At 47.2% G+C, this 13,279-nt stretch overlaps 1 protein-coding gene across 3 annotated transcripts in view; it reads right to left on the minus strand.

Annotated features, from left to right (window-relative positions):
• Nucleotides 1-1,222: 1,222 nt before the first annotated feature.
• LOC134958384 (IgGFc-binding protein-like) overlaps nucleotides 1,223-13,279 on the minus strand; it is a 54,030-nt gene continuing 41,973 nt past the window's right edge. Inside the window, exons 3-4 of one of the 3 annotated variants that reach the window (XM_063940941.1) lie at nucleotides 3,171-3,422; nucleotides 1,223-1,519 (exon numbers count right to left, since the gene is read on the minus strand). In XM_063940941.1, coding sequence (XP_063797011.1) covers nucleotides 1,365-1,519; nucleotides 3,171-3,422 — 407 coding nt within the window. In that variant the 3' untranslated portion in view covers nucleotides 1,223-1,364. Of the gene's footprint in view, nucleotides 1,520-3,170; nucleotides 3,423-9,641; nucleotides 10,010-13,279 lie in introns of those variants that run through there. The other 2 variants (XM_063940940.1, XM_063940942.1) reach the window with 2 other exon arrangements.

Here is a 13,279-nt window from a genome sequence, read left to right on the forward strand (position 1 = left end):
CCCTAACTGTTAGGGTGCCATGGTTCTTGGTCCCCAAATGGTAGTGTGTCATTGTTCTCGGTCCCCAAATGGTAGTGTGCCATTGCTCTCCCCAAGTGGTAGTGTACCATTGTTCTAGGTCGCTGACTGATAGTGTGCCATTGTTCTGGGTCCCCAAACGGTAGTGTGCCATTGTTCTGGGTCCCCTAGTGTTAGTGTGCCATTGTTCAGGGTTTCCAAGTTTTAGTGTGCCATTGTTTTGGGACCCAAAGAGGTAGTGTGCCATTAATCTGGGTACCCTAGCAATAGTGTGCCATTGTTCTGGGTTCCCTAGTGGTAGTGTGTCATTGTTTTGGGGCCCCAAGTGGTAGTGTGCCATTATTCTGGGATCCCAAGTGGTAGTGTGCCACTGTTCCGGGTTCCCTTTTTCCAGTGTGTAATTGTTCTTTGTTCCCAAATAGTAGTGTACCAATGTTCTGTTTCCCCTAGTTGTAGTGTTCCATTGTTTTGTGACCCCTAGTGGTAGTGTGTCATTGTTCTGGGTCCCTAAGTGGTGGTGTGCTTTTATTTTGTGTCCCCAGGTGGTAGCGTGCAGTTGTTCTGGGTCCCTTAGTGGTAGCGTGCCATTGAACTGGGTCCAATAGTGTAAGCATGCTGTTGTTCTGGTAACCTAAGTGGTAGTGTGACATTGTTCTGGGTCCCCAAGTGGTAGTGTGTCATTGTTACAGATCCCACAGAAGTAGTGTCCAATTGTTCTGAGTTTCATAGTGGTAGTGTGCCATTGTTCTGTTTCCCCTAGTTGTAGTGTGCCATTGTTTTGTGTCACCTAGTGTGCTATTTTTCTGGGTCCCTAAGTGGTAGTGTGCCATTATTACAGGTCCTCTACTGGTAGTGTGCTATTGTTTTGTGTCCCCCAAGTGCTAGCGTGCAATTGTTCTAGGTTACCAAGTGGTAGCGTGCCATTGTACTGGGTCCAATAGTGGTAGCGTGACATTGTTCTGGTTACCGAAGAGGTAGCATGCCATTGGTCTGGGTTCCCAAGTGGTAATATGCCATTGTTCTTGGACCCCAAGAGGTAGTGTGCCATTTTTTCTGGGTCCCCAAGTATCAATGTGTTGTTATTATTATTATTATTATTATTACTAATATCAAAGAGTTATTTTAATTTATTGGTTTGAGTTTATGAGAGAACTAACAACGGTAACACTTTAATCAATATAAAGTTTTAATAAAACAAGGTGAAACTGTACATAGCAGAACTGGTAACCTAAAGCAACCACAAGTGTAGCAATATAAACACGTTTAGTACATGATGTGTTTCAGCACAATAATTACTGTGAAAACTCAATTTTAATTGGACATGTTGGCGGATTTTCTGTCCTGTTTTACTGTTGGTGAGACCCGTTTCCCAGCAGGGTATATTTGTGCCTCTTATAATGATGTTTTTGAATCACCAGCCCCAGCACAGACAAAAAGCCCACAACACCAACCACAGCCACAAACAAGGAGGATGGGACAGTACGTGCCGCCTGGAATTGACCTGCAGAAAAAGTGGAAAATAAAGTTACAGATTTTCATTGTAGTTTGCTGGGGTAATTCATAGGGCGTTATTTGAGTCTGGACATGGTGCTGCTCAGTGTGGCTAACGTGCGTAATCTCAACTCTACAGTCTGTATACTATGGAATAATGAAAGTGTGGGTGGCTGGTGCCAAATGCTTCTTAGATAAGGGAAAGGATGTGCAGCCAGGAACAAAAGGAGCCTTTCAAGGGCCTCCTTGGAAAGCTCTAAAGGATGCAGAGGATGCTTAAAACATCTTCTTTTGCCTCTATGTGTGGTGGTGTGTATTGTGGCCCTCATTCCGAGTTGTTCGCTCGCAAGGCGAATGTAGCAGAGTTACACACGCTAAGCCTACGCCTACTGGGAGTGTATCTTAGCTTCTTAAATGTGCGACCGATGTATTCGCAATATTGCGATTACAAACTACTTAGCAGTTTCTGAGTAGCTTCAGACTTACTCTGCCTGTGCGATCAGTTCTGTGCTTTTCGTTCCTGGCTGACGTCACAAACACACCCAGCGTTCGCCCAGGCACTCCCACCGTTTCTCCGGCCACTCCTGCGTTTTTTCCGGAAACGGTAGCGTTTTCAGCCACACGCCCCTAAAACGCCGTGTTTCCGCCCAGTAACACCCATTTCCTGTCAATCACAATGCGATCGCCGGAGCGATGAAAAAGCCGTGAGTAAACTTACTTTCTTCATAGTAAAGTTACTTGGCGCAGTCGCAGTGCGAACATTGCGCATGCGCACTAAGCGGATTCTCACTGCGATGCGATGAAAAACACCGAGCGAACAACTCGGAATGAGGGCCTGTGTGTATTGTGCTGTCATGCTGGCATGGTCTGTCGCCATGCCTAGTAGCTGTAAGTGAGAATAGCAGCCTCCAGTGTTCGTGTGTCCATGGACTGAACGTCAGACCCCGGACTGGAAGTAACATCATGGGATTTGTAGTTTATCTTTTACTGCTTAGAGTCTGATCAGTAAAAAAAAAAAGACAAATCCCATGCCATCCCTCTTCCTGCTCTCGCCATCCGGGTGCATGGACTGACAGCTGTCTCAGCTGCTCTACACTGCCGTACTGAGTGTGGTCAGTGTAGCCAGGTCCCGGCCGGTTCCCGCAGCTCCCCTGACCTCTGCCACCTGCAGGAGCAGCTAAGTGAGTGAGGCTAGTGCTGTGTGTTATGGGCGGGGGGGGTTGGGGGGGGGGGGGGCGGGGGCATAAATCTGCCTACAGTATGCTGCATGTATGTTACATATCTGTATGTTGCATATATGTATTCTGCATGTCTGTTTTTTATGTCTTTTTTTTCATGTTGGTTTGATGTATGTATGTTATATGTCTGTTTGGGCACTATTGCCGCTGAACTACTTAGTTTTTCTGGCTGGGAATTGGATTTTTATAGGTTATATAGACAAATACCACAAGACCAGCACAATACAAATGAACTAAATGATCTAGAACAGGCCTGGCCAACCTGTGGCTCTCCAGTTGTTGTGGAACTACACACCAGAGCATTCCCTGCCACAGTTTAAGCATTCCCTAATGACAAAACTGTGGCATGGCATGCTGGAACTTGTAGTTTCACAACAGCTGGAGAGCCACAGGTTTGCCAGACCTGTACTAGAACATACTCACCAGACTTAAACAGAATAGGCCCCTGAGATAGCCTGGCTGAGTTTAGCTGCCTGTCAGAGCTGTGGGTATCACGTCGGTGTCTCCGCATGTTGCAGCCTTGTGTACAGTGGTTTGGAGAAGTTTCATTGTGACAGATGATGACGTTGCAGGTCAGATAAACCTCCTGGAAGTCGTAAAACCTAATGGACACTGAAGCGTTGTAGCCTGTGATTTGAGACCGGGTGAGTCTGCAAGGTAGAGTCGCTGGAACACCTGAGAACAAGAAGAGGTACAATGTGATGAAAAAACATCATCTGGTAAGGCATGCTGGTACTTATAATTCCACCACAGTGAGACTGTCTACCTCTACTATAAAATAATGTAATTATAGAGGCATTTCTCTATCGTCCTAGTGGATGCTGGGGTTCCTGAAAGGACCATGGGGAATAGCGGCTCCGCAGGAGACAGGGCACAAAAAGTAAAGCTTTTCCAGATCAGGTGGTGTGCACTGGCTCCTCCCCCTATGACCCTCCTCCAGACTCCAGTTAGATTTTTGTGCCCGGCCGAGAAGGGTGCAATCTAGGTGGCTCTCCTAAAGAGCTGCTTAGAAAAAGTTTAGCTTAGGTTTTTTATTTTACAGTGAGTCCTGCTGGCAACAGGATCACTGCAACGAGGGACTGAGGGGAGAAGAAGTGAACTCACCTGCGTGCAGGATGGATTGGCTTCTTGGCTACTGGACATCAGCTCCAGAGGGACGATCACAGGTACAGCCTGGATGGTCACCGGAGCCGCGCCGCCGGCCCCCTTGCAGATGCTGAAGTCAGAAGAGGTCCAGAATCGGCGGCTGAAGACTCCTGCAGTCTTCTAAAGGTAGCGCACAGCACTGCAGCTGTGCGCCATTTTCCTCTCAGCACACTTCACACGCAGTCACTGAGGGTGCAGGGCGCTGGGGGGGGGCGCCCTGGGAGGCAAATGTAACCTATATAAAGGCTAAAAATACCTCACATATAGCCCCCAGAGGCTATATGGAGATATTTAACCCCTGCCTGGATTCACTAAATAGCGGGAGACGAGCCCGCCGGAAAAGGGGCGGGGCCTATCTCCTCAGCACACGGCGCCATTTCCTCTCACAGCTCCGCTGGTCAGGACGGCTCCCAGGTCTCTCCCCTGCACTGCACTACAGAAACAGGGTAAAACAGAGAGGGGGGGCAAATTTATGGCGATATTTTGATATATATAAAGCAGCTATAAGGGAGCACTTATTATAAGGCTATCCCTGTTATATATAGCGCTTTTGGTGTGTGCTGGCAAACTCTCCCTCTGTCTCCCCAAAGGGCTAGTGGGTCCTGTCTTCGTTAGGAGCATTCCCTGTGTGTCTGCTGTGTGTCGGTACGTGTGTGTCGACATGTATGAGGACGATATTGGTGTGGAGGCGGAGCAATTGCCAAATATGAGGATGTCACCCCCTAGGGAGTCGACACCAGAATGGATGCCTTTATTTATGGAACTACGGGATAGTGTCAACACGCTAAAGCAGTCGTTTGACGACATGAGACGGCCGGACAATCAATTAGTGCCTGTCCAGGCGACTCAAACACCGTCAGGGGCTGTGAAACGCCCTTTGCCTCAGTCGGTCGACACAGACCCAGACGCAGGCACTGACTCCAGTGGTGACGGTGACGAATCAACCGTATTTTCCAGTAGGGCCACACGTTATATGATTTTGGCAATGAAGGAGGCGTTACATTTAGCTGATACTACAGGTACCACTAAACAGGGTATTATGTGGGGTGTGAAAAAACTACCTATAGTTTTTCCTGAATCAGAAGAATTAAATGACGTGTGTAATGAAGCGTGGGTTGCCCCTGATAAAAAGCTGATAATTTCAAAGAAATTATTGGCATTATACCCTTTCCCGCCAGAGGTTAGGGAGCGCTGGGAAACACCTCCTAGGGTGGACAAGGCGCTAACACGCTTATCTAAACAAGTGGCGTTACCCTCTCCTGAGACGGCCGCACTTAAAGATCCATCAGATAGGAGGATGGAAAATATCCAAAAAAGTATATACACACATGCAGGTGTTATACTACGACCAGCTATAGCGACTGCCTGGATGGGCAGTGCTGGGGTAGTTTGGTCAGAGTCCCTGATTGAAAATATTGATACCCTGGACAGGGACAATATTTTACTGTCGTTAGAACAAATAAAGGATGCATTTCTTTATATGCGTGATGCACAGAGGGATATCTGCACACTGGCATCACGGGTAAGTGCTATGTCCATTTCGGCCAGAAGAGCTTTATGGACGCGACAGTGGACAGGCGATGCGGATTCAAAACGACATATGGAAGTTTTGCCGTATAAAGGGGAGGAGTTATTTGGAGTCGGTCTATCAGATTTGGTGGCCACGGCTACAGCCGGGAAATCCACCTTTCTACCTCAAGTCACTCCCCAACAGAAAAAGGCACCGACTTTTCAACCGCAGCCCTTTCGTTCCTTTAAAAATAAGAGAGCAAAGGGCTATTCATATCTGCCACGAGGCAGAGGTCGAGGGAAGAGACAGCAACAGGCAGCTCCTTCCCAGGAACAGAAGCCTTCCCCGGCTTCTACAAAAGCCTCAGCATGACGCTGGGGCTTCTCAAGCGGACTCGGGGACGGTGGGTGGTCGTCTCAAAAATTACAGCGCGCAGTGGGCTCACTCGCAGGTAGATCCCTGGATCCTGCAGATAATATCTCAGGGGTACAGGTTGGAATTAGAGACAGATCCACCTCGCCGTTTCCTGAAGTCTGCTTTACCAACGTCCCCCTCCGAAAGGGAGACGGTTTTGGAAGCCATTCACAAGCTGTACTCTCAGCAGGTGATAGTCAAGGTACCTCTTCTACAACAAGGGAAGGGGTATTATTCCACTCTTTTTGTGGTACCGAAGCCGGATGGCTCGGTAAGGCCTATTCTAAATCTGAAGTCCTTGAACCTGTACATAAAGAAGTTCAAGTTCAAGATGGAGTCACTCAGAGCAGTGATAGCGAACCTGGAAGAGGGGGACTTTATGGTATCCTTGGACATCAAGGATGCGTATCTCCACGTTCCAATTTACCCCTCACACCAGGGGTACCTCAGGTTCGTTGTACAAAACTGTCACTATCAGTTTCAGACGCTGCCGTTCGGATTGTCCACGGCACCTCGGGTCTTTACAAAGGTAATGGCCGAGATGATGATTCTTCTTCGAAGAAAAGGCATATTAATTATCCCATACTTGGACGATCTCCTAATAAGAGCAAGGTCCAGAGAACAGCTAGAGATGGGATTAGCACTGTCTCAAGAAGTGCTAAAACAGCACGGGTGGATTCTGAATATTCCAAAATCCCAGTTAATGCCGACAACTCGTCTGCTGTTCCTAGGGATGATTCTGGACACGGTTCAGAAAAAGGTTTTTCTTCCGGAGGAAAAAGCCAAGGAGTTATCCGAGCTTGTCAGGAACCTCCTAAAACCAGGAAAGGTGTCTGTACATCAATGCACAAGAGTCCTGGGAAAAATGGTGGCTTCTTACGAAGCAATTCCATTCAGCAGATTCCACGCAAGAATTTTCCAAAGGGATCTGTTGGACAAATGGTCAGGGTCGCATCTTCAGATGCACCTGCGGATAACCCTGTCTCCAAGGACAAGGGTGTCTCTTCTGTGGTGGTTGCAGAGTGCTCATCTATTGGAGGGCCGCAGATTCGGCATACAGGATTGGATCCTGGTGACCACGGACGCCAGCCTGAGAGGCTGGGGAGCAGTCACACAAGGAAGAAACTTCCAGGGAGTATGGACGAGCCTGGAAACGTCTCTTCACATAAACATTCTGGAACTAAGAGCAATATACAATGCTCTAAGCCAGGCAGAACCTCTGCTTCAGGGAAAACCGGTGTTGATCCAGTCGGACAACATCACGGCAGTCGCCCATGTGAACAGACAGGGCGGCACAAGAAGCAGGAGTGCAATGGCAGAAGCTGCAAGGATTCTTCGCTGGGCAGAGAATCATGTGATAGCACTGTCAGCAGTGTTCATCCCGGGAGTGGACAACTGGGAAGCAGACTTCCTCAGCAGACACGTTCTTCACCCGGGAGAGTGGGGACTTCATCCAGAAGTCTTCCACATGCTGGTAACCCGTTGGGAAAGACCAATGGTGGACATGATGGCGTCTCGCCTCAACAAAAAACTGGACAGGTATTGCGCCAGGTCAAGAGATCCGCAGGCAATAGCTGTGGACGCGCTGGTAACGCCTTGGGTGTACCAGTCGGTGTATGTGTTTCCTCCTCTGCCTCTCATACCAAAAGTATTGAGAATTATACGGCAAAGAGGCGTAAGAACGATACTAGTGGTTCCGGATTGGCCAAGAAGGACTTGGTACCCGGAACTTCAAGAGATGATCACGGAAGATCCGTGGCCTCTACCTCTAAGGAGGGACTTGCTTCAGCAGGGTCCCTGTCTGTTTCAAGACTTACCGCGGCTGCGTTTGACGGCATGGCGGTTGAACGCCGGATCCTAAAGGAAAAAGGCATGCCGGAAGAAGTCATTCCTACTTTGATTAAAGCAAGGAAGGAAGTAACCGTGCAACATTATCACCGAATTTGGCGAAAATATGTTGCGTGGTGCGAAGATCGGAGTGCTCCGACGGAGGAATTTCAACTGGGTCGATTCCTACATTTCCTGCAATCAGGATTGTCTATGGGTCTCAAATTGGGATCTATTAAGGTTCAAATTTCGGCCCTGTCGATTTTCTTTCAAAAAGAATTGGCTTCAGTCCCTGAAGTCCAGACCTTTGTTAAGGGAGTGCTGCATATACAGCCTCCTGTGGTGCCTCCAGTGGCACCGTGGGATCTCAATGTGGTTTTGGACTTTCTAAAATCTCATTGGTTTGAACCACTAAAAAAGGTGGATTTGAAATATCTCACATGGAAAGTGACCATGCTTCTAGCCCTGGCTTCGGCCAGGAGAGTGTCAGAACTGGCAGCTTTATCTTACAAAAGCCCATATCTGATTTTCCATTCGGACAGGGCAGAACTGCGGACTCGTCCGCATTTTCTCCCTAAGGTGGTGTCAGCATTTCATCTGAACCAGCCTATTGTAGTGCCTGCGGCTACAAGTGACTTGGAGGACTCCAAGTTACTGGACGTTGTCAGAGCATTAAAAATATATATTGCAAGGACAGCTGGAGTCAGAAAATCTGACTCGTTGTTTATATTGTATGCACCCAACAAGATGGGTGCTCCTGCGTCTAAGCAGACGATTGCTCGTTGGATCTGTAGCACAATCCAACTTGCACATTCTGTGGCAGGCCTGCCACAGCCTAAATCTGTAAAGGCCCACTCCACAAGGAAGGTGGGCTCATCTTGGGCGGCTGCCCGAGGGGTCTCGGCATTACAACTTTGCCGAGCAGCTACGTGGTCAGGGGAGAACACGTTTGTAAAATTTTACAAATTTGATACTCTGGCTAAGGAGGACCTGGAGTTCTCTCATTCGGTGCTGCAGAGTCATCCGCACTCTCCCGCCCGTTTGGGAGCTTTGGTATAATCCCCATGGTCCTTTCAGGAACCCCAGCATCCACTAGGACGATAGAGAAAATAAGATTTTACTTACCGATAAATCTATTTCTCGGAGTCCGTAGTGGATGCTGGGCGCCCATCCCAAGTGCGGATTATCTGCAATAATTGTACATAGTTATTGGTAACTAATTCGGGTTATTGTTGAAGGAAGCCATCTTTCAGAGGCTCCGCTGTTATCATACTGTTAACTGGGTTTAGATCACAAGTTGTACGGTGTGATTGGTGTGGCTGGTATGAGTCTTACCCGGGATTCAAAATCCTCCCTTATTGTGTACGCTCGTCCGGGCACAGTACCTAACTGGAGTCTGGAGGAGGGTCATAGGGGGAGGAGCCAGTGCACACCACCTGATCTGGAAAAGCTTTACTTTTTGTGCCCTGTCTCCTGCGGAGCCGCTATTCCCCATGGTCCTTTCAGGAACCCCAGCATCCACTACGGACTCCGAGAAATAGATTTATCGGTAAGTAAAATCTTATTTTCCCTTACATTCATCTATCTTCGCCTTTCTTCATTAAACTCTTTATACAGATGTAGCCACATTCATCGTGGTTTCCCCGTGGCAATACATGCATGCAGGGCGCACCTAATCGCACCCGCGCCTGGCTTCACCTAGCTGTGGCAATTGCTGCTCAATACGTTCTTAATGAGCGTGCTCATGCTGAGCGTGCACACGGTCACGGCACACGAGGCGCATTTGTGCCTAGATGTAGCCACGATAAGTATGGCTACATCTGTACATCCAACCTCACTTTGTCAATGTCACATTAGGTGGATCAGTGGCCCCAAGGGATCTGTTTACTACTGTTAATTTTCGTGATCAATTTAGTGTACCTCCCACAGCATGGTAATATTACGCCTATTTTTGAACTACCCAACATGTATGAAGTCTACATGTATGTAATAATTACCCGTGCTGGACGAGATTGTATGTCTTCTCTGTATCCTCGAGTGACGGGGAAGCCCTGCAGTTTTCTGCCATTATCTGTATCCCCGTTTCACCTGAATCCACTCTGAACTCCACGTGTAGATGACCATGGATGTCAACCGCATAAGGATACCTGGTAACCAGGTTGGTAAAGTCGCTGTTCTGATAGAGCTTCAGGGAGACGTTATAGTGACTCTTATAGACCACATCTGTGACTTTAGGGTGAAAGTGGAACCCAAGGGTCTCATTGGTTTCTATTTCACACCTCACTGGGATCTCAATGCGGTGTACTCTGGTCTCTGGGATTGTTCCGTAGATGGTATTTACATAGTATGTCTTCCCATCTTCACTCTGTGGAAGCATCCAGATAGTAGGAGGTTTTATACTATTGCAGTGTGCAGAGAATGACATTAACGTAATATTAAAGGAGTCTGTACATCTAATACAGTAAGATTTATATAAGTGATTTCTATTTTTGAACATTTTAATTTTACCTTCCTATATTTATAAAATCTATATTTTGGGAAATCCCTTGTAAACAGCAGTTTTGGGGGGGGGGGGGATCAACACAAAATGTCAGTATCTCCAACATTTAAGAAGGGGGGTCAGAGATATCTGCAGTTGTCCCTCCATTTCTATGGGGGCTGCAAAATTAGGAAAATATTCAACAGCTTGGCACCGATAGTGAATGCCATTTTTAAATGGCTTTTGCCAGTCTGTGGGATATGTTATGCAAAGTTTTCCAGAGAGGGATCCCAAGTCACCCCTTAGTAATCTACACATCCACACTACTGCATTAGCGCAGCTGGGGTCTGATACCAGAAGAAAGGTGCTCACATTAGAGATCACTTTACGTTTACTTATGGCAGGAATGGGTGCCCACCAGGAATATGTGATTATCGGTAATTCTGCCAATACCTCAGTTCTTATTGCCACATGTGGTAAAAAGGAATTATAAAAATCGGCACCAATATTGGAATAATGGCAAATGCTCTTGTGGAACTGTGTTGTAGCCTTCAATTTGTATCTCTTTGCACCAGAAGTAGCCAATTAAAAGCTAAAGGGCGTTTAGAGTAAAAGATAAATTAGCTTATACGACTGCCCGTTTTAACTTAAAAAAGGGTATTCGTCTTGCTAAGGAAGCTTATTCGGTTAAGATTGAAAACCATTTTAAAGAATCAGGTGATGCAAGAACGATGTGGAGAGGAATTAAATGTATCTCTGATTACAAAAGGTCTACTCCTGTCAGGATGGGTGGTCCCTTGGCTGATGAGCTAAATCACTTTTATGCACGTTTTGAAGAGGTTGACTCTTCTATGGGTAATCCTTTTAGATTTCATTCAGATAGTTTTTTGACCCTAACTGAAGTTGAAGTTAGGGATTGTTTTAAAAGAACGAATGTAAGGAAGGCTCCTGGCCCGGATTGTATTCCAGGCAGAGTATTACGGGCGTGTGCTGATCAGCTGGCAGGCATTTTTGATTTTCCCTGAGTCAATGCACTGTTCCACGGTGCTTCAAAACTTCAATTATTGTTCCAATTCCTAAGTCTGCATCGGTCATTGGTCTGAACGACTATAGGCCGATTGCTCTCACTTCATTGATTATGAAATGTTTTGAGAGAGTTGTTTTGGTCCATCTAAAAAGTGTCATCCCATTGGGATTTGACCCTAATCAGTTTGCCTATCGGTCGAACAGATCAACGGACGCAGCTCTTATGGTGCTTCATAGAGTACTTTGTCATCTTGAAAATAGAGACACCTATGCTAGATTGTTATTTGTGGATTATAGCTCCTCCTTTAACACGGTAGTGCCAGCGGTGTTAGTAAAAAAGCTTTTACGGATTGGATATGATGCGGCCATATGTAATTGGCTGTTGGATTTTTTGTCGGATCGTCCGCAGACAGTCAGACTGGGCTATGACTTGTCTTCGGAACTGGTGTTAAGTGTAGGAGTTCCGCAGGGTTGTGTTTTAAGTCCCTTCTTATATTCCCTGTATACCTCCGACTGTGAGTCTAATTCGGATACAATCTCTGTGATTAAGTTTGCGGATGATACCACTCTGGTGGGTTTGATAACCGGTGGAGATGAGACTAGTTACAGAGAGGAAGTGAGAAGACTCACTGAGTGGGGGGTTAAAAACAACCTGTTATTAAACAGTAAGAAAACCAAGGAGGTTGTGATAGATTTTAGGAAATCTAAAAAAAAATTAAAAAAACAGCATTCGTCCGCTGTTTTTGAATGGTGAGGAGGTGGAAAGGGTCACCAATGTAAAATTTTTGGGGATTAAATTCACGGAGGATTTATCATAGTCCTTGCATATCACTTCAGTGGTCAGGAAGGCTCACCAGCGTCTTTTTTTCTTACGAGTAGCAGGTCTGCAGCAATCTACTCTGGTTAACTTTTATCGCTGTATGATTGAGAGCTTGCTGACCTATGCGATCACGGTGTGGTATGGTAATGCCAAGTGTTCGGATCTTATTGCCTTGGGAAGAGTGATTAAATCCGCGGAGAGGATCATTGGCCAACCTTTGCCTAGGTTGGTGGATGTACTCACTGTGAGGAGTCTGTCAAAGGCAAACAGGATGATTGAAGATAGGGGTCATCCCTGTAATGCGTTTTTTTCCCTTTTGCCATCGGGGAGACGTTGTAAATGTTTAAAATGTCGTACCACTAGGCTAACCTGGCTAAGGAATATTTTTTTCCCTTCTGCGATTGTTGGTTTGAATTCTCAACCTTGCTAAACTTATGTGATGTATTTTATTATGTATATCACATGAAACTGTATGTAATTTCGCTGTATATGACTATGAACCAGGGACATGCAGTCAGGGGAGGCAGGGGAGGCAGTGCCTCCCCTGTGATTAATTAGTAAAAGAATACATAGAAGATACTTATGACACATATTCTATGTCATAAGTAACTTCCTTATGTAATGGCATATTTTTTTGGGGGTGAAATTACTTTGGGAGGCACTGTTAGCAGTGCCTCCCATACAGAATAGGAACGGGGAGAGAGCGAGGGGCGGAGCCTAGCACCGGGCTGTAAAAGCCCATTGAAATACAGTGGCAAAGCGGCACTGAAAAAAGTGCCTCGCTGACAGGGACACCACCCCCATGTCAGCGAGGCAGATGTGATTGGACTGCGGATCCAGCACTGGATCCGCTGTCCAATCAAAAAGACGCGGCGGGAGGCAGAAGTTGGGACTGGAGCAGCAGCAGCGGTGGGTCTGCAGTGACTGCTGCTCTCCCCTGTCATGCTCCGCTGGCTCCGTCCCCCCCTCCTGCACAAAGGCACCAGACGTCTTTCCTGTGGGCAGCTGACAGCTGCCAGAGTCCGTCGGCTCCGTCCTCCCCTCCCGCTGACTGCTTGTACTCTGTGTGGCTCTCTCCGGGCGGCTGCTCCGTCCGCATACAACAGCACGCAGGTATTTTTTTTCTCTCTCTCTCTCTCTCTCTCTCCTTTTCCCCCTCTGTAACTCCTTGATTTAAGGGGTCCCCACTCCTCCAGGGAACCCCGGCCAGGGGTGACTAGTTAGGGGGGTAATGCCACGGCCGCAGGGACCTACGTAAATGTGTCCCCCGGCTGTGGCATTATGTCCCTGGCTAGTGGAGCCAGGTGCTG

This window comes from Pseudophryne corroboree, chromosome 9 (genome assembly GCF_028390025.1).
Source record: "Pseudophryne corroboree isolate aPseCor3 chromosome 9, aPseCor3.hap2, whole genome shotgun sequence".
In the NCBI taxonomy this organism is placed as follows: Eukaryota; Metazoa; Chordata; class Amphibia; order Anura; family Myobatrachidae; genus Pseudophryne; species Pseudophryne corroboree.